Source organism: Pavona decussata, unplaced genomic scaffold (assembly GCF_977016875.1).
Source record: "Pavona decussata unplaced genomic scaffold, jaPavDecu1.1 SCAFFOLD_122, whole genome shotgun sequence".
Classification (NCBI taxonomy): domain Eukaryota; kingdom Metazoa; phylum Cnidaria; class Anthozoa; order Scleractinia; family Agariciidae; genus Pavona; species Pavona decussata.
Genome location: NW_028145536.1, coordinates 1563739 through 1589360, shown reverse-complemented (window position 1 = coordinate 1589360; position 25622 = coordinate 1563739). Strand labels below are relative to the sequence as shown.

At 40.4% G+C, this 25622-nt stretch overlaps 1 protein-coding gene across 1 annotated transcript in view; it reads left to right on the top strand.

Annotated features, from left to right (window-relative positions):
• Positions 1-25622, top strand: part of LOC146469580 (dynein axonemal heavy chain 3-like) — a 110815-nt gene that overhangs the window by 27705 nt on the left and 57488 nt on the right. Inside the window, exons 17-48 of the mRNA XM_085123227.1 lie at positions 120-248; positions 1565-1666; positions 2451-2549; positions 3109-3144; positions 3479-3582; positions 4377-4467; positions 4623-4690; positions 4796-5024; positions 5514-5666; positions 5839-5980; positions 6298-6496; positions 7383-7491; positions 8150-8269; positions 9138-9308; positions 10623-10760; positions 11217-11360; positions 12146-12310; positions 12766-12900; positions 13490-13577; positions 14210-14340; positions 14745-14845; positions 14934-15048; positions 15536-15669; positions 16762-16992; positions 17621-17765; positions 18310-18467; positions 19144-19224; positions 20404-20553; positions 21527-21749; positions 22463-22576; positions 23575-23712; positions 25202-25296. Coding sequence (XP_084979353.1) covers positions 120-248; positions 1565-1666; positions 2451-2549; positions 3109-3144; positions 3479-3582; positions 4377-4467; positions 4623-4690; positions 4796-5024; positions 5514-5666; positions 5839-5980; positions 6298-6496; positions 7383-7491; positions 8150-8269; positions 9138-9308; positions 10623-10760; positions 11217-11360; positions 12146-12310; positions 12766-12900; positions 13490-13577; positions 14210-14340; positions 14745-14845; positions 14934-15048; positions 15536-15669; positions 16762-16992; positions 17621-17765; positions 18310-18467; positions 19144-19224; positions 20404-20553; positions 21527-21749; positions 22463-22576; positions 23575-23712; positions 25202-25296 — 4238 coding nt within the window. The remainder of the gene's footprint in view (positions 1-119; positions 249-1564; positions 1667-2450; positions 2550-3108; positions 3145-3478; positions 3583-4376; positions 4468-4622; positions 4691-4795; positions 5025-5513; positions 5667-5838; positions 5981-6297; positions 6497-7382; positions 7492-8149; positions 8270-9137; positions 9309-10622; positions 10761-11216; positions 11361-12145; positions 12311-12765; positions 12901-13489; positions 13578-14209; positions 14341-14744; positions 14846-14933; positions 15049-15535; positions 15670-16761; positions 16993-17620; positions 17766-18309; positions 18468-19143; positions 19225-20403; positions 20554-21526; positions 21750-22462; positions 22577-23574; positions 23713-25201; positions 25297-25622) is intronic.

Below are 25622 nucleotides of genomic sequence, written 5' to 3'. Positions count from 1 at the left end.
CACTGCGCCATCCCTGCTCCTCCAATATAATTTTGAAACAAAACCAACTTTAGAGTACTCAGCTACAGGACTGTATAGTAATGTGATCAGTTTGTACTATTAAACGCTTTTCAAAACAGATTGGTTTCAACATTGCTCCTAAAGAAGACACTACACTGAACGAGATGCTTGTTCTTGGGCTTGACAAGTTTGTGGAGGATCTTACTGAAATCAGCGGGAGAGCGGCGAAAGAGTTCTCGCTGGAGAAGGTATGCAGGATTCTTTAGCTACAGTAGAAAACAAAGTTTGTATTGCAATCCCGCTTAATGTGTTAACTGCATAGAATACGAGTAGGGGTGTTTAGAGTTACTGGATCTGCACTGGATGCTCATAGAATAAGTATTTCAGTATTTTTTAAGGTATCGTTGAATACTTACTTGACTTATTTTCAATTGCCAAGCTCCCGGCGTCATATTTACAAGAACTGTTGACCTGCGAGAAATCCTCGCTCTTGTGACACTATTTGATTTCAGCGTTCAACGTTTAATCTTAAAACTTACGAGTATTCTTCTTTTTCTCTTACCGTGCCAGAATTGTGGAATTTTTAAGCCTGTAATTGGCGTTTAGTTTTGAGAAAATAAATTGTTTCCTGATCCTGTCATTTGGAGATTGGAAAACAAAAATAGCTTTCAGGACCTAGTTCTCTATCTGGTGGTAAAGCATATTAAGCAGCGATGATATGTGGGCTATAGAGAGGTTTTTGATCGAGTGTCGTAAAACCAAAATCAAAGTAATTACTCTGGCCAATCACAGCAGTCGCGAACAGTGCAATGAACCAATCAGACCTCTCAGCAAATACATGTAACCAGCGCCAAGCGCGGGAAAACGCGTGTGAGCAAGTCTCATTGGTTGACAAAATGGCGCGAAATTTGCCCACCAATCATACAGCGTAGTAAAGAAAACCAAAGCACCGCTAAATTACTTTCGACACTAAATTGAAAACCACTCTATAAAAATGACAATGTTGTTGTTAGGTAATTCCATATTTGAGCCGTTAGCGTAAACGTTGTAAAACCGAGGTTAAGCTCTAAGATTGAAACTTTTCATTGGCATAAGATTTACATTACTTTACCAGTTTGGACGTAATTTATGGAAACCCAACTTACGCCTAAAAGCCTTCCCGAATGAGGAACCATTGGCGCGGAAACAAGAAGCACACGAAACATTTTGTTGCCGACTCAAATTTTTTGTCTGAGGAATAAAAAATGCCTCTAAATTTCTCAGACGCGTTTTGGTTTTATAGCAAACGTGACCAGAACGCGCAAACGGCGAAACGTTTGAAAACTGTATCTGTAACCAAGTTTGTTCGTTTGCGGATCCCTTGTAGGGTGGTGAGCGTAATTCCTTGCTACAATATGATGCTGGGGGTGTCCCTTCTATCCCATCCAATGGGGAGGGGAGGGTAGTAGTAATGCTCTTAGTTGCTTTCTCCCACAGAAACTGGTGAGTAAATGCGAGTTGTGTGGGCGTGCTCATCGAGTGTGACTCCAGTTAATGCTTTGTATTTCTGTCTCCCTATGACCAGGCTCTCAGTAGAATGAAAGAAGAATGGAAAGACATCGAGTTCGTGTTTGTTCAATACAAGGACACTGGAATTAGTATTCTATCAGCTGTGGACGATCTACAGGTTAGGATGGGCGAAGCTTGGTTTCTTAAACAATATTGGGGCAGGCGTGAATGAAGGTTTAAACTCTAGAGTTGGTTGAACCGCCAATATTGCTATGCTCTATCTATTTCTTCCACAGTTTGAATGTACTCAGATGCTCTTGAATTCGCACCTTTCGAGCAATTTGTGCCTTCAGAGGGGACGCGGCTTTTAGAAAAAAAATATCGCGTCGACCGTGCATGGTCTCACAAGTTGAATTTACTGCACGTGCGATTTTGCCTCGTGTTTGTGACTTGACTTTTTCGAAAACTCGCGTTGCCTTTTTAGACAAAAAAAAAAAAAAAAAAAAAGAAAAGAAGAAAAACAAAATCGCTGGTGTAGCCGCACACTTAGGATTAGCCGTTTGACCTTCACTCTTCGCGCTTTCGTGTGCTATTCCTTATCGAGATTGATTCTGCTCGAATTCTCGCAAAAATCGTCAGTTTACGCTCTCGTTCTCGTTTCGTCGTTAGCTCTCTTACGCTTCTGAAATGCATGCTAATGAATGCATAAACTGTATGATAGACATCACAAAGTGTCCCCTACCCTAAATTCTTACTAAAACACAAACAATTCTGTCAAACATGAATTAGAAGTCATATGAAAACGACAAAAAGGTCTGTCTTATATAAAGTATCCAAAATCAAGGTTAGGTGCATTTTTGGACATAAGTATACGCACTAACTCTCGTTGACTTTCGTTGTTATTTGACCGGAATTAGATATGGTATTCAGTTTGCACTGATGCGGACGTTTTTGTTTGACAGGTTTTGCTTGATGATCACATTGTAAAGACATTGACAATGAAGGGGTCCCCTTTTGTTGTTCCTTTCGAAGCAGAAATGAAAGAGTGGGAATCTAAACTGGTAAGTTCAACATTTTATTTCATTTTCATTTATAATACTAAACTTGTAAGTTCAGCTTTATTTCCTCATTTTCTTTTACCTTTCCGTCAATTCCTGTGACTTTCCTTCCTCTCAACGAACCCTTCCCCCCCCCCTCCTAAATCCGGTTTTGGGACAGGCGGTTCTGGAGATGGGGTTGCCTCTGGTACATTCACATTGTCTTGCTGTAGTGAAATTAACATGTAAAAGTATTTTGAGGCAAGATTCACTCTACCAACAACAACTACATTGTAACTTACTTAACGTTTACTTCGTTCCTTATAACACGGTTACCCCGGTAACTCAAGATTTTAAGCCCCCCCCCCCCCCCCCCTCTCCCCTAAAAAAGACAAATCAAAATGTTTACGCCGATTAAGCTTTGTATTCTCTCAATCGAAAGCACTTTCAGTTCCGATTTGAAATTATAGTGAAAAAGGAACCTGGGCCAAAATATAGGAATGAATAGTGGCAAAAATGTACATTATTAGCGAAAATATGGTTAACATATTTGTCAGTCACGCTGTATTTTTTTTCTTTTCAGAACTTGATGCAGGATATCGTGGAGTCTTGGCTGAAGGTTTGTAGTTATCAATTTCGTCAGCTTGGTGCATTTTTTAAGTTGCGATAGACGAGGTCTTTAATCCTGGCAGTTTAAGTGAAAGCTATAGAACAGTGCGTTCCTGTGGTGCTGTTTTTCATGCTACACGAAGTGGCTCTAAGTTTACAGTCTCTGGATGACATTTTCAACTCTGACCATGTAAATGAAACTTTTCAAGCACTGCATTCCAGTGGTGATGTTTTTCCTGAAGAATATCGTAAGAAAATGACTTCTAGTTCAAGTTTAGCTCAGTTTGTATACTGCAACGTCGCCTCATACTTTTTCAATAATCTTGTGTTTATCTTGTGAACAGGTTCAAGCTTCATGGTTGTATTTAGAGCCCATCTTTTCTTCTGAGGATATTCAAGCTCAGATGCCAGAGGAAGGAGAGAAATTCCGCACTGTCGATCAATACTGGTTTGTTTCAACGGTTTTTGTTCCTTAATGCTAAAACCTTATGTAACTAAATTTCTTAGTGACTGAATTACCCCGTCAACGAGATGACGACCCTATCCGCACGTACATATTTTAATTCATAGACTCAGTGAGAAAATGTTGGTTTTCAAAAACGGCGAGGCCGCTTTTGCTGTTGACGCAATGAAGCGGACTTCCACTTTGGATTTGTACATGTAATTTCAAAATCAAACGTTTACCAGCAATTGAACAGTAACTTTTGGTTTCTTCTGAGACACATACTTTTGCCTTGATTGGGGCTTTCGGAAAGGTATACAAACGTTCTCGTCAAAACTTGGCGCACGTTATTGTAACTTTCATAAAATAAATGTTAGGTGCGAGTACTGGTAAACTAAATATATCAGTTCCGGTGAAATATCGTGAACACCGATTTGAACATACCCAATAACTTGTCAAAGGCGAGTTGATAACGCAAACATTTCCGTCGTTTTATGCGTCCTATTCATCGTTAAATTTAAAGATGTACAGAAAATCAATTCCAATGAAACTTTAGAATAAAGTTGGAATGGAAATAAAGTTGGAAAGCTGAATTGTGGTGCTCAATCGGAAAAATTGACATCACAAAGGGAACTTGAGCATGCATTAAAAACTCTCAACTGGCGGGTATAGGACGCTGGCCATTTGGTGTTTTACGTTGAACTCAGGAATGCCTTGTAACAAATCCGACCATTTCCTTGAGTGTCTTACAAGCGTTTTAAAGAAAGTAACGATGTTAAATGCTTTGTTAAATTACGCAGGAGGAAGATCATGACGGAATCAGTGAAGGATCCACATGCGTTGGTCGTGACGTCACAACCCCAGATGTTGGACAAACTGCAGTTGTCGGAGGTAACACGCGCTTGAGATTTTCCTTATAAATATCTGAAGATACTTGCAAAATAATCTTCCGTACTCAGGTATTATCAGATGAAAGTGAGGGAAAACAGAGGTTTGTCGGGCTGCCATCTAATTTTTCTTTACTTTCGTTTTTGTTGTTTATTTAGAGCCTTCTCGAGGACATACAGAAAGGATTAAACGAATATTTAGAGAAGAAACGCTTGTTTTTCCCAAGGTAATTTCTATTTTCCAAGGGTGCGATTGATATGAACTTCCCAGAATTGAAATCATAGGTAAATGCTCTTTCCTATCCGTAACAATTATAACTTTTATGTTCCAGGTTTTTCTTTCTGTCAAATGATGAATTATTGGAGATTTTGTCCGAGACAAAAGATCCCCTGCGTGTTCAGCCGCATCTCAAGAAGTGCTTTGAAGGCATTGCAAAATTAGAGTTTGATGAAAGGAAGGAGATAAATGCCATGATATCAGCTGAAGGAGAGACTGTGAAGTTTGCCAGGAAGGTAGTACCAGCGCATGCGCGTGGCTTAGTGGAGAAATGGCTATTACAGGTAAAGAAATTTTCAAAGATAGTAGCGTGATACGGTTTTAGTGCGGAGTTTGTTTAACTGTTAGCCTGAGTAGCAACCGTCGTTTACGCAGGGTTTTTGCGTTTTTGGTTGTGTGAACGCGCGGAAATTGGCTCTTGTTACGCAGGCTAATTAACTGACTGTTAAAAGTATCGCCAACTTGCAAACTTGAACTCCTGTCCACGGATTTTTCAAGTTATACTGAATTTGTGAAAAAGTTCCAAAATTTTGCATATTTAAGTTAAATTCTGGACGACCCAGGTAGTGATCTTTTGGTCGATTTATTACGAGATGAGGTAGATTTTCACTTGACATTCAGTGACACCCAGAATAGAACGGTCTGGCGTACTCAGTCAAGGACCTGTTAACTATATCACTAAGGAACAAATGAACCTTCCCCTACCCACGTTGTCTCCGAGTTTCGTAACACATTAGACACCCACTTACTACCGGTGGAATTCTTTGCTGTAGATTGAACAGGTTATGAAACTAAGTCTTCAAGAGGTCATGTCTGAAGCAGTGACTGCCTACCCACAAACCCCCAGGACAGAGTGGGTGCTGGCTTGGCCAGGGCAAGTGGTGTTGGCTTCCAGCATTATATACTGGACTATGGAAGTCACCCAGGTAAGGCAACAAAGTTGAACTTGTTAATGGCACTTTAACAATGGGTGCAAAGACATGCCAAGCTTGTTGTAAGCTTAGTCTAGATTCATTAGAAATTTTACCATGTAAGTAGGTTGAAGAGACATTAGGTGCAGGTATTAAAATTACAATTGTGGTATTCAAATTTCTTTAGGCTATGTCAGAGAAGGATGGTTTGGAGAATTACTACAAACAGAGCACAAAGCAGATTGAGGATATCGTTGAACTTGTGCGAGGAACGATGACCACTATGTCACGGATCACGCTTGGAGCGCTCATTGTCATCGATGTACATGGTATAAAGTTGTGTTTTAAAATCTCTTCATTTGACTGATCACTCACTAACTTGAAAGTTTATCAAACACATGTTAAAAGTTAGATTTTCCTGTTTCATGATCATAGCCTGTCTGGGTTATTTCAAATTTGAGAGATTGCACTAAAACAAGGCAATTGAAATTTCAATCCAGTCGATTTTTAAAATTCTCACACAGATCCCGTAGTTTCTGATATTGTCAAGCTATCACCCAACCGATCATTCACATTGTTAACGCCTTCAACCGACATCCGAATTTAATCAACGTAGTCTTCGATTTCGTTTTTTCGTTGCTTTCAGCGCGTGACGTAGTTGCTAAGTTGAAGGAAGATGGCGTGACAGATCCAAGCGATTTCCAGTGGATAAGTCAGTTGCGTTACTATTGGGAGGCGAAGGCTGTGATTGTTAGAATGATTACAACAGCTGTTAAATACGGTTACGAGTACCTTGGAAACAGCGGAAGACTGGTGATCACCCCATTAACAGACAGATGCTACAGGTATTCAACACATAAACTGCTTTGTTACTGAGGATTTATACAAATAAAAACAAAGATGTGGAGGTTGGTTTTGGTTAAGGTTGAATTCTTGAGGGGAGAAAATTTTCAAGTAATGTTGAAAAAACAAGCAGGAGTGTTCTATCGGGTTTAAAACCACGAGGCGTAGCCTAGTGGTTTTAGAACCGATAAAACACGTGCTCCGAGTTTTTTGAACAGCTTCAAAAACATTCCTGGAAAAGCGTGTGTCCATCGATTGGATCCTTCGGGGTCAATAGAGTTCATAACAATTATGCTTTTGTGAACGTTGGAAATTAGCATACGAGAAAAAACACCGCATACTAACGAGGAGTGTTTTATCAGCTGATAAAACACCGCATAGTCACTGCATAGTCACTGCACGTGATGTATTATCGACCATTTGATAGGTCAATGGGTTATGAATTATTAATGAGTCTGAGGCATTATATTCTGGATCTTATTTCGTATTATTCTCCACAATAGCCACATTTTCACGAACTTTAAGATTGCCAAGGCGTTCGTAAAAAAATACGACGGAAAATACTTCTGTGATGGGACTCGTTTAGTTCTTAATAGGCTGAGTAGTTTTTTTGCCTATTTAATTTTTTATGCTGTTTTTCATGTTTTTTATATTTGTGGAATTTTAAGTGTGATTGTTGTTGTTGTTGGGACTAGCTGGTATTTATTAATGTAACGATTAACGAACGATTTCTTTTAGTCCTTTTTCTAAGATTATAGTTTGCCGGAAAAGAGGTATTAAAAACATGATAGTGTTTACGCCACAAACCAATTTGCAACTTCATCCTTAGTAAAGATGTTGAGACGACCCTCGTGTCTCTGTACAACTTTGATCTCTTTACGTTGACAGGACTCTGATGGGTGCGCTCCTGTTGAACCTGGGAGGGGCCCCTGAGGGACCTGCTGGGACAGGCAAAACAGAGACCTGTAAAGATCTGGCAAAAGCTGTGGCAAAGCAGGTATGGAAACTAAACAGCCAACAAGGTAGCAAGGTACACATCCACGTATGGTACCCCCCTACCCACCCACCCACACACAGGGACACAGGGACATTAAACAACACTGTATATTCCTTTCTGTCGTTGAGTTAGACTTTAAGTTAATAATAATAATAATAATAATAATAATAATAATAATAAAATAATAATAATCTCTTTATTAAAATATTCCAAGTAAAATGTTATTTACAGCTTAAAAGTAGCTATTAAAACTTATTTACAATTCTTTTCGATAAAAAAGACTATTTTAAAGCACATTTTTTTTTGAAGAAAAGGGGAAAAAAATCTCATAATAATAATAATAATAATAATAATAATAATAATAATAATAATAATAATAATAATAATTTATCAACTTACTTTACAAATATTTGGAAATAGACTTGATAAAAACAAAATAAAAATTCCTAGGCTACTGTAAAAACTTTGAAAATGTAAATAACAACAAAAGACATATGAACTACTTAAAACTCGTCAGTATTTTTCTAGGGAATTTATTTCGTAAATCGAGAAAGTGCTTTTGTTATAGTTCTGTAAGAATTTGCTTTTTTTTGCTTAAAAGTAAATTCTTTAGAACTATTCTTGCAAGAGAACTAAATCATGTCTGATTACCCTGCAGTGTGTTGTGTTCAACTGTTCAGACGGACTGGACTACAAAGCAATGGGCAAGTTTTTCAAAGGGCTTGCGCAATCAGGGGCCTGGGCCTGCTTTGATGAATTCAACAGGATTGAACTGGAGGTTAGTTTCCCTGTGCATTTTGAGCACGAGGCTAGGAAACCTGTGTATTATGAACCCTAGGTACCAATCTCGTACCCAGAGTCCTCAGGTTCTTTGGTCAGCGGTTAGTCGCCAGGAGAGACTCTGCAGGATTTCTGCGGTAAAACAATGGAAACAGTTACGGAACAGCCAATCAAAAAAGTTGAATTTTTTTGATGTCCCTAGAGTCTCTCCTGGCGCCCACCTACTGACCCAAAAGCGTGAGGACTCTGGGTACGAGATTGCCTGGGTACACGTTAGCAGCAGTGAATGAATTGTATAACATGAAATTTTTTGACGGAGTTTCTTCTGCGAATTAGCGATCTTTAGTGGTTTCTGGTATTCATTTTTGAAAATTAGAAAGATTTTAATCTTTTTTCCACTTTTTAAAATTAGAATATTAGAATATTTTCTGGAGCAGCAGCAAATAAATTTTAACATCCTAGGTGGTGAATAACTCAACCAACTTAATTGCGATTGTTAAAACTGAAGTCATTGAAGTACAGTTTGACTCGAAGGTTGTTACTTTCTTTCAATGGAAGGGAATAGCTCTTTCCCAGCAGCACTGCAGTCATAAGGAGGGCGGAGAACTCCAAGAAAAACCTCTCTGCGAGTTCGAAAATCGAACGCGTGCCACATTGGTGAGAGGCGAGTGCTTTCACCACTGTGCTATCTTTGCTCAACCTCCTCAAAAACTGATTAAGCGCGCAAGAGCACCATGTTGCACGGAACCACATACTTATTCGTGCAATTACAAAGCTTGTATGTAAAGCTTTTGCTACATGCCACTACCGAAACCTGTTATCGTTGAAGTGCTGTTCCCGAGGCATTTCTGTTGTGTGTTCCCCAGGTGCTGTCTGTTGTAGCTCAACAGATCTTGACCATCCAGCGGGCCGTTATGGAGCAAGTTGACAAGTTTGTGTTTGAAGGAACAGAAATCTCTCTTGATCCATCTTGCACCATCTTTATCACCATGAACCCAGGGTACGCTGGGCGAGCTGAACTTCCTGATAATCTTAAGGTACGTAGAAAACATGAACAAAAAAAACACATTTCGTGGACTTTGGGGTTGCAACGCTTCGGGACGTGAAAGTGTCACGAGATATGGAATGTCATTTGATACGATTGCCTTAGATCAGTAAATTTTACAACTGATTTACAATAGAAATCTTTAGTATACAACTTGAAGGAATAATGCAGCCAGCATGCGAGTTATTAAAAGTAGTAAAATCCGGGTAGTATTCACCTGCCTGCATCGTCTTGAATTTCGCACGCGAGGTTCTTCAAAAATGGTCCGAAATGAATGAATTATTGGTTATCCAAAAAATTAAATAAATACATCACTTTATGTAAGTGTCAATGTATTTAGCGCAGAGCACTAATTGGGGACACTTTCCAGACCGAATTGGAATTTAAAAATGTTGGTTTTTGAGGAGAGGGGAAAACCGGAGTACCCGGAGAAAAACCTCTCGGAGCAAGCACGAGAACCAACAACAAACGCAACCCACATATGACGCCGAGTCCGGGAATAGAGCATAGGCCACATTGGTGGGAGGTGCACGAGTGAGTGCTCTAAGCACTGCGCCATCCCTGCTTCCCACTGGTTACCAACTGCTATCCACTGGTTTGGTATATCCTAAGGGGAGGCAGCGTGGTCGAGTGGTTAAGGCGCCGGACTTGAAATCCGGAGATCCTGGGTTCAAGTCCCGCTTTGACCGCTAGCTGGAGTTGTTTCCCGGTAGCCCCGAGTTCAACTCCTCGGCCGCGCTTGTAAATAGCCAGCTGGTTTGCCTCCTGCCAGTTGGGATTTTTAACCATGTTATTTTCAATTTAAATTATTTCTTTGTGACGTTAATGCTCGGCCCCACTAGCACTAGTGCTATAAACACTGCCGAGGGTAAACAAAGGTTATTTATTTTATTTATTTTAAAACGTTATTCGCCTTAGTGTCACTGAACACTATACTCCTCACATCGGTGAATAATTGCTAATTATCTATGTGTTATGTAATGTTTAAAAAAACGAACAGGAGTGTTTAAAACGCCCAGTGGTTTTAGACCCGATAAAACACGTGCTGCAAGTTTTTTGAACGGCTTCAAAAACAAAAAGTGTGTGTCAATAGAGTTCATAACAATTATTCTTTTGTGAACGTTGGGAATTAACATACGAGAAAAACACCGCGTACTAATGAGGAGTGTTTTATCAGCTGATAAAACACCGCATACTAATAAGGAGGAGGTTTATCGATATAAAGTCACTGCAAGTGATGTATTATCGACCATTTGATAGGTCAATGGGGTTATGAATTAATGAGTTTTTCAAATTATCTTTTCAGGTTCTTTTCCGTACGGTTGCAATGATGGTTCCTGATTATGCTCTGATCAGTGAGATTAGCCTCTATTCCATGGGATTTGTCAATGCTCGCAGTCTGTCGGCAAAGATTGTGGCAGTTTATAGACTCTGCTCTGAACAGGTTTGAAAACAACTTTCCCTCTAATTAGTGCCATGTTATTTTACTGTCACCAGTTTTGTTACTAAATCAAAGTTTGGAACTTATCGGCAACATTGGTGTGATGACAGGTCGCGTCATCCGAAAGCGGATTCACACGCTAATCCGGATAGCCTGGAGAATCGTAAAATTCAGATTAAGATTGGTTTAAGAGGAACGTCTTGAGGTGGCTTATTTCTGTCAGTGGAATAGAATCAAAATATCGTGGTTTTGATGGCTGAAAATGACTTTCATGATTCAAATCCACTTGGCTAAATGGAACACTTTGACATCATGAATCATTTCTAAAAGTAGCCTGCTTGTAAAGGAAATTTGCAACACTGCGTTTCCAGAGTTTCTAGATAAGGGTTGAAAAGGTGACTTGACGAAACGAACCGAAAATGGAAACAGCGCTAACAAGCCTTGTTTCGCTTACAACAGCTTTCGTCCCAACACCATTATGACTATGGTATGCGAGCCGTCAAATCTGTCCTTACGGCAGCAGGAAACTTGAAATTGAAATACCCAGAGCAAGACGAGGATATTCTGCTTCTTCGATCCATCACGGACGTCAACTTGCCAAAGGTTTGTTCGTCAAAACTGACTAAATAACTTTACAATAACGTGGTTTTCAATTGAGTGTCGTAAGTAATTTGGCATTTGCTTTGGTTTTGCTTTTCTAGGCTCTGTGATTGGTTAACAAAACGCGCGCCACTTTCTCAACCAATATAAAACCAAACCAAACCAATCGTAACGCGCGTTTTACCGCGCTTGTCTCCGGTTGCATGTATTTTCTTATAGTTCTGATTGGCTCATTGCGCTGTTGACGTCTACTGTGATTGGCTGGAGTAATTACTCTGGTTTTAATTTTGCGACACTGAATTAGAAACCGCACTATGTAATAGGTACCTGTAGTTTTAAGGAAAGTGATATCATCGAAGAGTTTTGTATGTAACATTTGGGAGTTGGTGTAGGGCTCACGTTTGGTGGGGCCTTTGTTCGGTGGCGAAGAGGAGGGCCGTCACTTTCACGAGTCTAAAGACAGTGTTTTAGTTAGAGTGGAGGGACCAGTCACTGTCCGCAGTTTTGCATCTCTGAATGATCACTTTGATATTTTACTACGTGCATCCCATTCCTGTGCGTTACACTTCACTTCTTAGATTATAACAACGTTTTCTCATTTTAAGATCGGTTGCAGCACGTTCCATGAGTGTAATTAGCTAACTCCAGAGCTCGTTGTGCGGCTATTAAACCAACAACAGCAACAGCGACAACGAGAACGGCAATGACAATTGTCTTCGGAAACCGACCTCGTATTTCATTTTTTTGCTTTTTATCAGGTTTTAGTCACGTGATAATTTATTTTGCAGTTCTTGTCGCAAGACTTGCCGTTGTTTGAAGGGATTGTGTCAGACTTGTTCCCAGGCATCACTTTGCCATCTCCAGACCATGGCGTTCTTGAGAAGGCACTCGAGCGTAATATCAAAAAGATGGAATTACAGGCCGTGCCTTGGTTTATTGACAAGGTCATACAGGTGCGTTTTACGTGCTTTGTATGGAGTCAATTGACAAGTGTTAAATTAACGTCCACAATTCTTACTTTCTATTGATAAACATGACAAATGACAAACTTAATTTTTAAACTGATTATTGGGCCGAGTTGTTCCGCGCCCGATTAGTACAAATCCTGGTTTAGCGCTTATATTGCATTGAACAACTCAGTCTCGTAAGTAAACGCAAGAGAGCACTGATGACATTGGTACAATGGCTCTGCACGTGTGTTTTGTATATTGTTACATTTTAGATGACCAATTGTAGGTTTGTTATGGACAACATGAACCACAGCCTTAAATGCTTTATTTTAGTATCGATTCTATCTGAAAGAATTTAAACAGTGGCGACAAGGGTGGGCGAGATATAAACTTACTTCAAAAGCAGTTGTCAAGCGCACCTGTAGTGCTAGTTTAAACGTCTTGCTTATATTTGTTAGGTGTACGAAATGATGTTGGTACGTCATGGCTTTATGATTGTGGGTGATCCGATTGGTGGCAAGACATCAGCGTGGAAAGTGCTGGCTGCAGCGCTCTCGGAACTTGGAAAGGACGAGAATTCAGAAGAAGTAGCGGTATACCCTTTTCTTCTCCACTATTTCACCGTTTAATATTTATGATAATATCCCTCACGTCTTCTGTGTCAACGCTACAAAAAATCAGTAAATGAGAAGTTCAGTGGCTTCCACAGAGCGGCTCTTTCATGCACTGTTTCCAGGTCGAATTGAAATTAGGGAATGTGGGTTTTTGTGGAGGGAGGTAAACCGGTGTACCCGGAGAAAAACCTTCGGAGCAGGGACGAGAACCAACAACAAACTCAACCCACACATGGCATCAACTCTGGGAATCGAACCCGGGCCATATTTGTGGGAGGCGAATGCTCTCATCACCCCTGCGCCATCCCTGCTCCCCAGCATAGTAGTGATATGCAGTGTTTGGACCAGATATGTCAACACAGTTAATGGCTAATAAGTAATGAGCAATTTTTTGTAAGAATTACAAGAGTTGTGCAGGGGTCTGCCTCGTTTCTATATCAGCCCTGCAGATGAGGACCATGCCGTCGGATATGCAACTACACGGTGCATTACAAAGCAGCAAAATACTGTGCATATACATTTTCAGACCTTCCACTTTCTATAATTAACTCCTCGGTTTTCTTTTCAGGTCCAGTACCGGATCATTAACCCAAAAGCTGTCACTATGGGCCAGTTGTATGGACGGTTTGATCCTGTTTCCCATGAGTGGTCAGACGGTAACTGTTTACTCTTGTTTCCGTATTACAGTGAAGATGATTGATGACGGCTTAACATCAGAACTAAGCTGCCTCGTCATGCCAAAAACATTGTTTATTTGCCCTGATGATTGATACTTCTCAGAAATTTGATTCGATCTTATCGATTTGATTGGTTTATAAAAGTTTGTTCAATTTCCTGAACAAATAAAGTTGTAGGCTACGCTGCTTGCAGTTTTCTCTCGAGCCGTTTTAGCTCGTCATTTAAAGCCCTTGCAAGACAAATTGAACCAAACACCCGTACAATTATACGAGAGTGTTGAAAAAGATGGTGTTTCAAGCAACACAACCGAGCACAATCTTGTTTTGTTGCAGCATTTGAAAAAACCTATCGTGGTTTGTGCGTGATCAAAACAAAACACGGCGACAAAGCAATATAACAAACGTTTTGGGGGATATATAACCTGGGCTTCTACTACTGTGCGTATTCGATAACGATGAACGCGTCTATTAAAGCAGAGTGGCTCTGTTTCTTTACGTATCCTACATTCTTGTGGTTTGAGCTCTCATTTAGCTAGCTTTTAAAGTAAAACCAAAGTCTTCATGGTTTTTTTTATTTGCACTGTAATTGTGAATAACTTGTGTTAAACTAGGAGTACTTGCCAACACGTTCCGTGAGCACGCCAGCTCGGTGAGTGAGGACCGCAGGTGGATCATATTTGATGGCCCTGTTGATGCCGTGTGGATTGAAAACATGAACACTGTACTCGACGACAACAGAAAAGTACGTACGGTTGAACAGAAATTGTATCTAAATTGTCTCCATTCGCTTTGTTATTAAATAGGGAAGGTAGCTTTAGGTTGTTAGTGTCATCATTCAAAGTGCGCCTAAAATGAAGTCGAACTGTGGGCAAAGTGCGTCTGTTTCACACCATAGTTGTTGATCTTCCTAGTTAGTGTCCTTGTAGTAATGGTTGTATAACAGTCAACAAGTGTCTGTCATTGTACATTTGCAGTTCGTATCGTTATATACATGTGTTAATCTCTCATTGTCTCACCCGCGCGCTCATACCAGACAACTACTAAATAAATAGTCTTCGGTTCATTCACCAGAGAAGCTTTAAAACTCAGTTGCTGTCTTTCAGAAAGCGTATATATTACTTACATGAGATTTTGTTGTTACTGCAGCTGTGTTTAATGAGTGGAGAGATAATCCAGATGAGTTCCCTACAGAACATGATTTTTGAACCTCAAGATCTGGAGCAGGCCTCGCCAGCTACGGTCAGCAGGTACGAGCTTGTGAACTTTTGGTCTTACGTCTTCACTGGTTCTCTATTCTTGTGTATAAGCAAGCAACCTCTCTATATTTGTCTGAAGGTGTGGAATGATCTACATGGAGCCCGGTCAGCTGGGTTGGGAGCCGCTGGTAGCGTCGTGGATGGAGAAGGAGTACCCACCGAACCTCAGTGCGGCCAGCAAGTATTCTATACAGGTTAGTAGCAGGTTATACAGGTTCTAGGGTTAATATTTCCAAAGTATTGTTAAGTTTAGGGAAGTTTTCACCAAGTGGTAAGCATGTTAGGCTCTCCTTAAAAGTGGAGTGATTCTCGATCCCGTATTCGTTTTCCTGACAAATCGGGTCGGTGAGGGCGAGCAGTTAAGGCCGAGCGTGGCCGAGTGTTAGGGTTCCAATCTTAAATTCCGGAGGTCCTGGGTTGAATCCTGCTCTGACCGCTAGCTGGAGCTGTTTCTCAGTAGCCCCGAGTTCAACTCTGAAGCCACGCTTGTAAATAGCCAGCTGGTCCGCCACCTCCCAGTTGTGATTTTTAGCCATGCTTGAATTCTGGGCCCTACTAGCACCGTGTGCTATTATAAACAATGGACTTTTTTAGTGTTTAGTTTGCCTTTAGTCGACTTTGGTTAAGGACGATCCTCCATTCTGTTCTTCATTCAATGTTTTCCATTGTTTTCTTTGTTAGATGATGTTTGAGTGGCTGATTCCGCCATGTTTGGAGTTTGTCACCCGACAGTGCCGTGAACTGGTACGAACCTCTCCAATGCATATGGTTAGCTCAATGCTAACCATGTACACTATACTATTGGACGAGCTCAGGTAATCACCTTATTATCCGGCCTGGGCCTGAGACTGATGTTGTATCAAACTATCTTAAAAAGAGAGCAAGGCTGATTTCACGGCCAGTGAAGACAAACATACCCTGAAGAAGAAAGGCCGTGACTTTCGAAATATTGGAAAAATATACCTCCCTTACCGTGAAATCAGCCTTGCTCTCTTTTTAAGATTATTTGTTCCACAATTTGTTGCTGATTAGATCCTTGACTACAGGATCCGGTGCTTTTATTTTGTCGCGGTGGTCCTTGCAAACACAGTTAATTACTGGTTTTTACTGCATCAAACTAGCTGTCAGGCGTAACTACTAACACCACTTGTGTCCAGGATTGAACGCAATTACAAATTTTACGATTCTTCTGAATTTTTGTCATTTTCACAGTTTTCGTAGAATTCGCCGTTCTCGTTAGCCCCTTACTGGGCGGACGGGAACTGTCCGCTTAACGGAAACTGTACTGCAAATATTTTCGTAGTTCTTGTCGACACCTGTCTGAAATATCAGAAGGGAGAAGGCCATACTGAGTGCGGGACGAGAATTGCAGATTTTATGAAAACCGCGAAAAGATGTTTATCTTGTGGTTCAATTGTTTTTCTTGGTTTAAAATTTTTCAAACCTGTTTAAATTTTATTTTCCTTTGTGTAGTATTCATTACCATAAATCAAGACAAAGGGGTATAACATTTCAAACTGGTTTGAAAATTTTTTAAACCGAAAAAATTTGAACCATAACATATACATTTACCACATAGCAGAGCGCAACCGGAGCTCAGCTTGAACTTAGCTCGAGATCAAAGTCCAAGCTAGCAAGGTATACAGGTATACTCATATGTAATGCTTTGAAAGTTGTGCCGAATATTACAGCTCTGTTTAAATTTGATTTTTTGCCACTTTTTGATTAAATTTTGTCGTTTTAAGATAGATTTTTAGATAGGTGTTCCCGGTTAGTTTACTACTATTGTGAACTAGATGTTATTAACACGTTAATAAAGTTGTTGTTCTTATTTATTTCTCAAAGTTTTTGTCTTTTCGGCCAAACAGAACTCGTCTAATGTTCCTCCTTCTTTCCAAATCTTTCAGAGAGCCGCCTCAGGAAGAGAAGAAAAAAACAGTAATGGATGAAGGAGAGTTTGAGGCTGCCATGGACGAGAAGCCGGCAAAGACTGAGGCTGAGATTATGCAGTGGCTCCAGTCCCTTTTTCTGTTCTCTCTGTGTTGGAGCATCGGTGGGAACCTGGACACTGATTCAAGGCTGAAGTTCAGTGACTTTCTTAAAGTCCTGGAGACTGGTACAAACAAACAACATCAAAGGTTTGTGCTAGCAACAAAGCCGGTAACAAAGAAGGAAAACAAACCAGACAAACATCAGTTTGATTTGCAAGTATTAGGAACTAATTTTCGTAAGAAAGGGACAGCTTTGGAGTTGTGTGCTATATACTATTCATCCGAAACATGTTTGCGATAAAAATGTCGCAACCTTCATAAAACTATACTGTTGTATTGTGCAGTCTGTGGATAAAATCCAAACATTTGAATAGTTCTTTCCTGTGGTGCTGTTTATTATGCTGGACAACGTGGTTCTAACTCATAACTCTGTCGATGAAATCTTAAAATGTGACCATTAAAGCTACTGAGTAGTACTCTACTGTGGTGCTGTTTATTATGCTATACAAGGTGGTTCCAACTTTTGAGTCTGTGGATTAAATCCTAAAGTGTAACCATTCAAAATGAAAGCTACTGAGTAGTACTATCACGATGCGCTGTTTGTCTTTCGATGCATCCCTTAGTGGAAATCTTGGAAAAATTGGATTTCTTGACACTGTTTACTGGGAATGTTGGTTTCTTTCTGCGAAATGTCTCAGTTGTGGCTTAAATCAGGTGCAGTTGTCTTTAGTTTGTACTTAGGCGTCATGCGTTAACCTTCTCTTTCACTTTTCAGACCCAGGGATCTAAAGCTGCCGAAGAACTTCCAATTTCCTGGCAAGGGAGTTATTTACGATTTCTTCTTCGATAAGTCGACCTTCGGCACTTGGCACCCTTGGGAGAAAGAAGTGTTCATTGAGGAAATCCCGGCGAATGCTAAGGTGAGGGCGGTGCTGTATATTCATCTCCGACCTTACAACCCTTAAATTAATTTTGTTCTTTACTGGCTGTTTTCAATCAACATACTCGAAGACGGTCTTTTTTACTTCTCCTTTCTACTTGGTTCAGAAGTCTATGTTGCTGTAGCGAACATGATCACGACAAAAAGTGACCTCTGATTACTCTTTGAAGTCTTCACAGCCAACCAAACTGATCAACTCGAGTCCATTACGTAATACATAGATAATACTATTCGCTTAACTCTGAAGAACGAAAAGTAGGGAGGATAGTGGATTTCTGTCGATATACTAGCATTCTGTCTAGGGATGGGGGGAGGGGAGGTAGTTATACTCTAGTTACTTCATGCGTAGAGAACGGGAGCGCACCATCAGCGAGTTGGCTTGGAGGAAGAGACGTTTTACGTTCTACTGTTTATTGATTTTGTCTTGTTTGATTAATTATTCGATTCTAACGTAGCAGTTACAACTTTTCTTGTAGTTTAACAAAGGGAGCTTGATTTTAAATGTTGTTTTTGTAATTTTGCAGCCGAATGAACTGATTATCCCCACCACAGAGACGGTTCGTCAGCGTTATTTCTTGGAATTGTTCCTGAGTCACGAGAAACCCTTGCTACTGGTTGGTCCAACAGGGACAGGCAAATCGGCCATTACCAACAACTACATCCTTAGAATGCCTTCTGACAAGTAAGCAGCTTAATCTGATTCCAGACAGTCTTTTGTAAATAAACCGCTTTATTTAAGTGTCAATGTATTTAGTGCAGAACACTAATTGGGGACACTTAGATCGAATTGGAATTTAGAAATGCTGGTTTTTGAGGAGAGGGGAAAACCGAAGTACCCAGAGAAAAACCTCTCGGAGCAAGGACGAGAACCAACAACAAACTCAACCCACATATGACGACGAGTCCGGGAATCGAACCCGGGCCACATTGGTGCTCTCATCACTGCGCCATCCCTACACACCAAAATGTCCCCAGCATTGGTTAACATACCATTTGCTCCTGATCATTACTTACTCTAATACACCATTTAACAGTCATCAGAGTCATGTGCTGCTTGTGACCTTCCCTTTATGGGGAATTGAAGTTGAAGTTACATTACTTTGATACAAACCTTCCTCCTTTTCGTATGCAAACGATTGTGTTCTCATGCTAATTAGTCTGGATCACCACCCTCACTTGCATATGAAAGCAGAAAGGTTTTATCAAAACAAAGTCGACCATAACCTCGCTTCCATTCAAGGGCCAGGGCACTAAGCACACGTCTGTAAAATGGCGGCATTTTAGCCTGGAAGCAGGTTTACATGCCCTATGCTAACAACGCTTTTTTAACTTTTTTTTTTTTTTTTTTTTTTTTTCAGGTACATCGCTAATTTTATGAACTTTTCTGCGCAGACTACGTCAAACCAAACCCAGGATATGATTATGTCAAAACTGGACAGGTAGTCACTATGATTGATTTTTTTTTTTTGGCGTTACCGTCTGTTTTAAATCGTGCCTGCATTTTGCAACCTTATCAAAGCAGAGCGCAGGATATCTCAAGTTTATAGTGGCATGATAGTGGCTACCGTTGTTATATGATTTCCATGGTTTCTTGCGCACTTTCCTTATAGTTTTTCTGAAGTATATTAATAGCCGAGGCATCACAAGTATCACTGTTGAACGCTTCTTTGTGTGGTGATGGTGTTCTCTACATCAGGTTTGTTTTGCGAGACACCCACCGGGCGCCTTTGTCAGTACAGCGCTTAGGGCGCGTTTTTTATTCACAATTCTGGAATGAGAATGGCCAGAATGTAAAATGAACGCGTTTTTCTATTCTGCATTCCTATTCCGGAATGGACAGAATGCCACTCCATCCATTCTGCTCCCAGGGGCAGAATGAACAGAATGTTGCGAATGAAAATCCAAGATGGCGGACGGCGAGATGAGCGCTGCGGATTCAAATACGTCTCTACCGGAGAAAAAATCAGGTTACACTTTTGGACACAATGAAACATTGCTTCTAATTTCATTGTATCAAAAGTACGAGGTTTGTTTTCAGTGATGTTTCGTACAAGAAAAGGGCAATTTGGCAAATGATTGCCGACGACATGAAGAAAAATGGTTGCTCTCCGTTGGCAATAAACTGCGAGAACAGATGGAAATGCCTTACTTCTTCGTTCCGGAAGTGCGAAGACAACAACAACAAGAGTGGAAGGGGCAGAAAAGAGTGCAAATTCTATAAAGAGTTGGCAGAAGGGTACGGTTATCGGCCAAACGTGAGGCTGCAATGGCAGCCTCTTCGTCGGCCGCCATATTAGTTACGCAATGTTTACTCGTGTCAGGATCGCGCATCTCGACGGGCGTTTTATTATGCAGACAATCCGAATTATTCTTAGCATTCCGTACCAAGCATTCTTATTCCAGAATTGTGGATAAAAAAACACGCCCTTAGTTTAGGTCTCTTTTGCGCTTTTTGCCTTTGCCTGTGGTAGACCACTCTTTATTGTGTGGTTGGGTTGTGAAGGTAACCGAATTTCTGCTTTATGAGACAACCACAGGGAGCCTTTGTTAGTTGGTAGCTTTGTCTGCTGTTTTGTGACATGTCTTAGTCTACTTCTCATTTACTATTTGTTTTTCAGACGGAAGCGTGGTGTGTATGGACCTACTATTGGTAAGAAGGTTGTGGTGTTTGTGGATGATCTTAACATGCCAGCCAAGGAGAAATATGGAGCTCAGCCTCCTATCGAGGTCCTGCGGCAATGGATTGATCATGGATACTGGTTTGACAGGTAAGCATACTGGTTTGACAGGTAAAGGTTCTGGTTTGAGAAGTAAACATACTGGTTTGACAGGTAAAGATTCTGGTTTGAGAAGTAAACATACTGGTTTTACAGGTAAAGATTCTGGTTAGACAGGTTGAGGTTCTGGTTTTACAGGTCAAGATACTGGTTTGACAGGTCATGATTCTGGTATTGCAGAGCAAGATGGGTTGGCAAGTGGAAATACTGCTATGAATGGGATACTGCCTTCATTAACTGGACAAAACAAAGCAAACCAAGGCTATTTTACTCTACAAAGGACCACGACCTTACACTACTTAAACGTGAAGTCAATGGGTGCACGAGATAAATTCCGAGGTTTTCTTCAACGTACCCCTCAGGAAACATGGAGATTCTCGAGAAAACGAAACTGTTTCTCTTGAGACCAGTAAATGTATATTGTAGTCCGGCGCTGTCCGGACTACAAAAGTTTCTCACAATTAAAGAATAATTTTTTGGTGATTAAAAACAATTGCCTATGTGTTGGTCATTATGCCTGTTCAAACTTGGAGGATTTAAAGCGGCATTGTCACGGGGATTTTGCTGTTTGTTGGTCTTAAGCTGCTCAAATATTTGACTAAGAATCTCTTTTCCGACATGAAATTTCCCTTAGAACACTAGGAGGAAAATATGAAAGGATTTCTCCGAAAAAGAATAAACTGTTATCACTTGTTAGCAATTTTTCCAAAATACTCAGAAGGAACTTGAAAAAAATGGCCAATTTTTTCAAGTTGCTATCGATTTCCATCCTAGCCATCCAAAGCCAAAGATGAATGATACTAGTTTCTGTGCACTAATGGGATTATCGTTAACGAAACTGAATCATTGTTTTGATGTTTCCGTCGTTACAAATATGTTTTTTGGCTATTCAAAGTGACATTAAAAATAAGTGACACTGCCCCAAATGACTGTGATAAAATTGTAATCATTGTTCTTTTCGCAGGAAAGACACGTCAATTCTGAAGCTCGTTGATCAGTTGCTGGTGTCAGCCATGGGCCCGCCTGGTGGAGGAAGAAATGAGATCACTCCACGATTCCTGAGGCATTTCAACATCATCTCCATCGACTCGTTCAGCACAGAGACGATGAGAAACATTTTTGCTGTCATTATGGACTGGCATTTTAACAACCACGGCTTCGAAATGCAGATCCGAAGATTCTCAAAGGTATCTAGAGTTTGATTATCTTGCTGTAGAGTGAAGAATTTTTTATCGTGTAGTTTATTGGTCCAATTCAATTACGTTGTACACCCTAACTGGGTAGTTATCAGTTAAGACTGATAATGTCCGCTAAAAGAGATTTCTTCATCCAAATTCGTATTAAACAATAGTATTTCTTAGACAACGAAATACAAGTGGCTGAAAGCGTCATTGCCAATTTTGAGCAAACTTCGAAGAACTTGTTTGAAATTATTACGAAACTACACAAGAACCAAAATTGGTGACGCATTTTGCCGTAAACGGTCTTATAGGTTGACTGTGTGTTTCCCAGATAATCCCCAAAGTCGGTCAATACATAATATACTATTTTTGGCTCATCCTCGATTCACGGTTGATTGCAAACTGGATACAGTTGTCCCATTCCCAGACAGCTGGTATTCCCTGGTTTAAAACAGAGATGGGACTGCTCATTTAGTGATGCGAGCAGCATATGTTTAACAAGCGTTCTCGTGCTATATGCGAGCTTCCAACTGCAAAAAAGTGTTCAAGGAAGTTAACAAGATTAAAGACTAGTACCATTGGTCGCCATGGTAACAGTTTTTCTAGCTGTTGTTACACACACGTCGCGCTTACTTGAGTTTACAAACTCTATTTTGCTACGTCAAAGCCCCTTTACAACTTATTCCCCTGACTGTTTTGTAATGTTCCTTGCCTTTCAGATTATAATCAGTGCCATCACAGAGGTGTACACTCAGGCTATCACCAGCTTCCTACCCACACCTTCTAAGTCACACTATGTGTTTAATCTCAGGGATTTTGCCAGGGTCGTGCAGGTTTGTGTTATGGGTTATACAAAATAGAATGCTAAAGCTTCAAAAAGGTACATTGTTAACGTTTTGCGATGCAAAAGGTTGCTGAAGCGGAGGAAGTCCCTAGCTTTCCCTAAAACAATCACGCTTACAACTTTAATGCTACTCAACATTCTGGCACGCACGCGAAGGCGACTCAGTGCCAAGTACCTAAAAGAACCATAGCAAAATAAGTTATTCAGTGGAAATTCTCCTTGTATAACTTTATACTGTCAGTGAAGCCTTTAAAGTGATGTCATATTTAAAGTGATGTCGGACTTGTTGCTCCGTGCCTTCGATATCCGCATTAGAGAGGTTCAAGCGTTCCAAAAGTACCTTTGCCTGTGGTCTCCCACACGAATCCGGTTTAAATACGTTTTTGATTAGAAGACTGAGACTTTTTGATACGGTAAGGCCTCCCCTCCAACCTAAACGAAAATTCCCCCGAAAACAGAGAAACGCAACATCAAAACAAGACACTACAAACTACTCGGTGACGTTTTGATCTTCTTCATTCATTTAATTTTGGGCATCGAAAACCAATAAACGGATACAAGGACACAGAAAACGTTTTGAAACGCGTTTTTAAAAGTCTTTTCAAATAATAGTGCCGGTTTGCCTTAAAATTGCAAACAATCTCTCTCCACAACTCGTCTTGTAAGGAATTATGAAAGGGAAGTCAGTGATTATTTTGGTCAAAGATGGGCCGGGCCGGAATGGATTGTAACCTTTTCTTAAGTTCTAACATTTTTAGTTTCCAAAATAGGCTAGAACGGAAGTTCAAAATCTCCATGACACCCCCCCTTTTTAAGTTGCGATTTGTAGAGAAAGTAGCCAAGTCGTCTACCTTTCGCAACGTAGCAAGACTCGTCGCAGCGTGTAACACATATTCTGCAAGTTGCCTCGCAATCTTTTGTCGTCATTGCATTGCAAGTTACAGGAAACCGTCCCTCGTTTAACAACACCTTTACTGGTCGTTTCAGGGAATTCTTTTGTTTCCTGGAGTGAACGCCGCTCATCCGAATAAGCTAATCAGACTGTGGGTGCATGAGGTGTATCGTGTGTTTTATGACAGATTGGTCGACTCTGATGATCGGCAGTGCTTCTTTGAAATTGTCAAGGTAAGGCCAAATTTCTTGACATAGCTTCCTTTTTGGAAAACTATCATAACTAAAGTAACTTGAGATATTAGCCTGGTTTTATTTGAACTGCTTTCAGACGTTTTTAAAAAGGCTGCTGTGAATGATGTACAAATAGTGCGATAAATAAACTAACTCCTGCACTCCTTGGGTAGTGCAGATCTCATGTCAAAGGTCAAGAGTTTTTCCAGTTGTTTGGCCAGGAAAATAACACATATTCTTCAGGTTGCCTCGCAATTTTTTGTCGTCGTTGCATTGCAAGTTACAGGGAAACTTCTCTCGCAAATTTATTTTTGCGTAGTTATAAAATATAATGGGTGAAATGCAAAGATTCCAAAGTTTGAGTGGTATAGGATGAAAATTGACGATTTTATAAGCGCTGAAAATTTAACTTTCTTTGACTATTGTGCTCCGGGGACTGGGTCGAGTTTATTGCAAAATTCCCTCTTTTGACGTAGTGTTGAGGTCAATAGTTTTGTTTACGCTCACTGATTTCTTACTACGAGGGAAACTGGTGCATTCTAACTCCCCTTGTTTTCCCACTGTTTTTACAACTTTCATTGTTAGGGGCGACAGCAACGCAATATCTCCCACCTCTAGCCTTCTCTTTCGCACTATCCCCCATCATGTCGTCAGCAGTTGTTGTCACGTGCTATTTTGACCGCGCGATTTGAACAACAATTTTTCGGGTCAAAATAGGACAACTTTCGCCGCCTGCAAATTCTTCGAATCTTGCATTTCAAACGCTATATTTTATAACTGCGCAAAAATAAATTTTGCTTCATATGCACTTTACTAGGTCATCGATTAAAAAGGAAGTTGCTCGTGCATAAGGTTATCATTGTATTGGCTGTGTATTTGGCAAGTATTTGAAGATTTAAACAGGTTTAAAAGCATTTTAAGATTTATGATTTTACACAGGGCTAATGAATGCCATGGTGTATTCTTTGGTTACAAATTTGAATTTGCAATGTTATGATGAGGCGAGTTGAAATACTAAGGCTCTTGTGGCATACAGAAAATCTATTCAGTGTTGATTCATCGAGAGGGCAGGGGAGAGTGCAATGTGAGAGCCTGGTTTCCTGTGTAGTCGTTTGAACGTTTTATAATCACTCTCAAAGTGGAACCCACTGTAAGTCGGACATCTCTCTTAGGTGGACAGCTAGAGTCCACATTTTAGATGTTTGTCTGTTAACAAACGGAAAGCCTCTATAGGGCGAACATATAGACAAGGCCCCGATTGTCAGTTCAAAGAGCGGATAACTTTATCCACAGTGGATAAATCGCTATCCATCGGACAAAATGTACTCCAACCAATAAATTTTATCCTCAGGGTCCTGTTGTACGAAAGCCGATTAATTCTAATCTACGATTAAAAGCTGGATGAAGTTATCCGCTCTCTGAACAACCGGGGCGTGGTCTTTAAGATGTCCACCTTAGAGAGAGTTCACTATATTCATATTTATTGCAGAACGTGATGGCGTCTGAATTTAAGGAGAAGATAAACAATGTTTTTGAACACCTGACAGGCAGAGGAGGCGCTGTTACTGATGACAGTCTTAGGAGGTGATGCCATATTTGTCACGCGTCACGCTAAGTAACTGCACAGCGAGTGGTCTCTCATATTACAGAGTTTTTTTGTCCAGTTTATGGCTATGCGGGGGGAAAGCAGATCTTAGCAAGGGCTACTAGAATCCAAAAAAAAAAATTGGGGTAACCACGCAAGTTTTAAAGTTAATTAAGCAACAAGAATTCGAAAAAGGTGTAAACTACATAACAGTGTATGACAATTTCCTCCAAATTGAAGCTTAATTATCTCAGAAAAATGCGCGGTTACCCCTAATTTTCTCTTTGGATTCCAATAACCCTTGGTGAGTTGTTCTTTTCGCGCG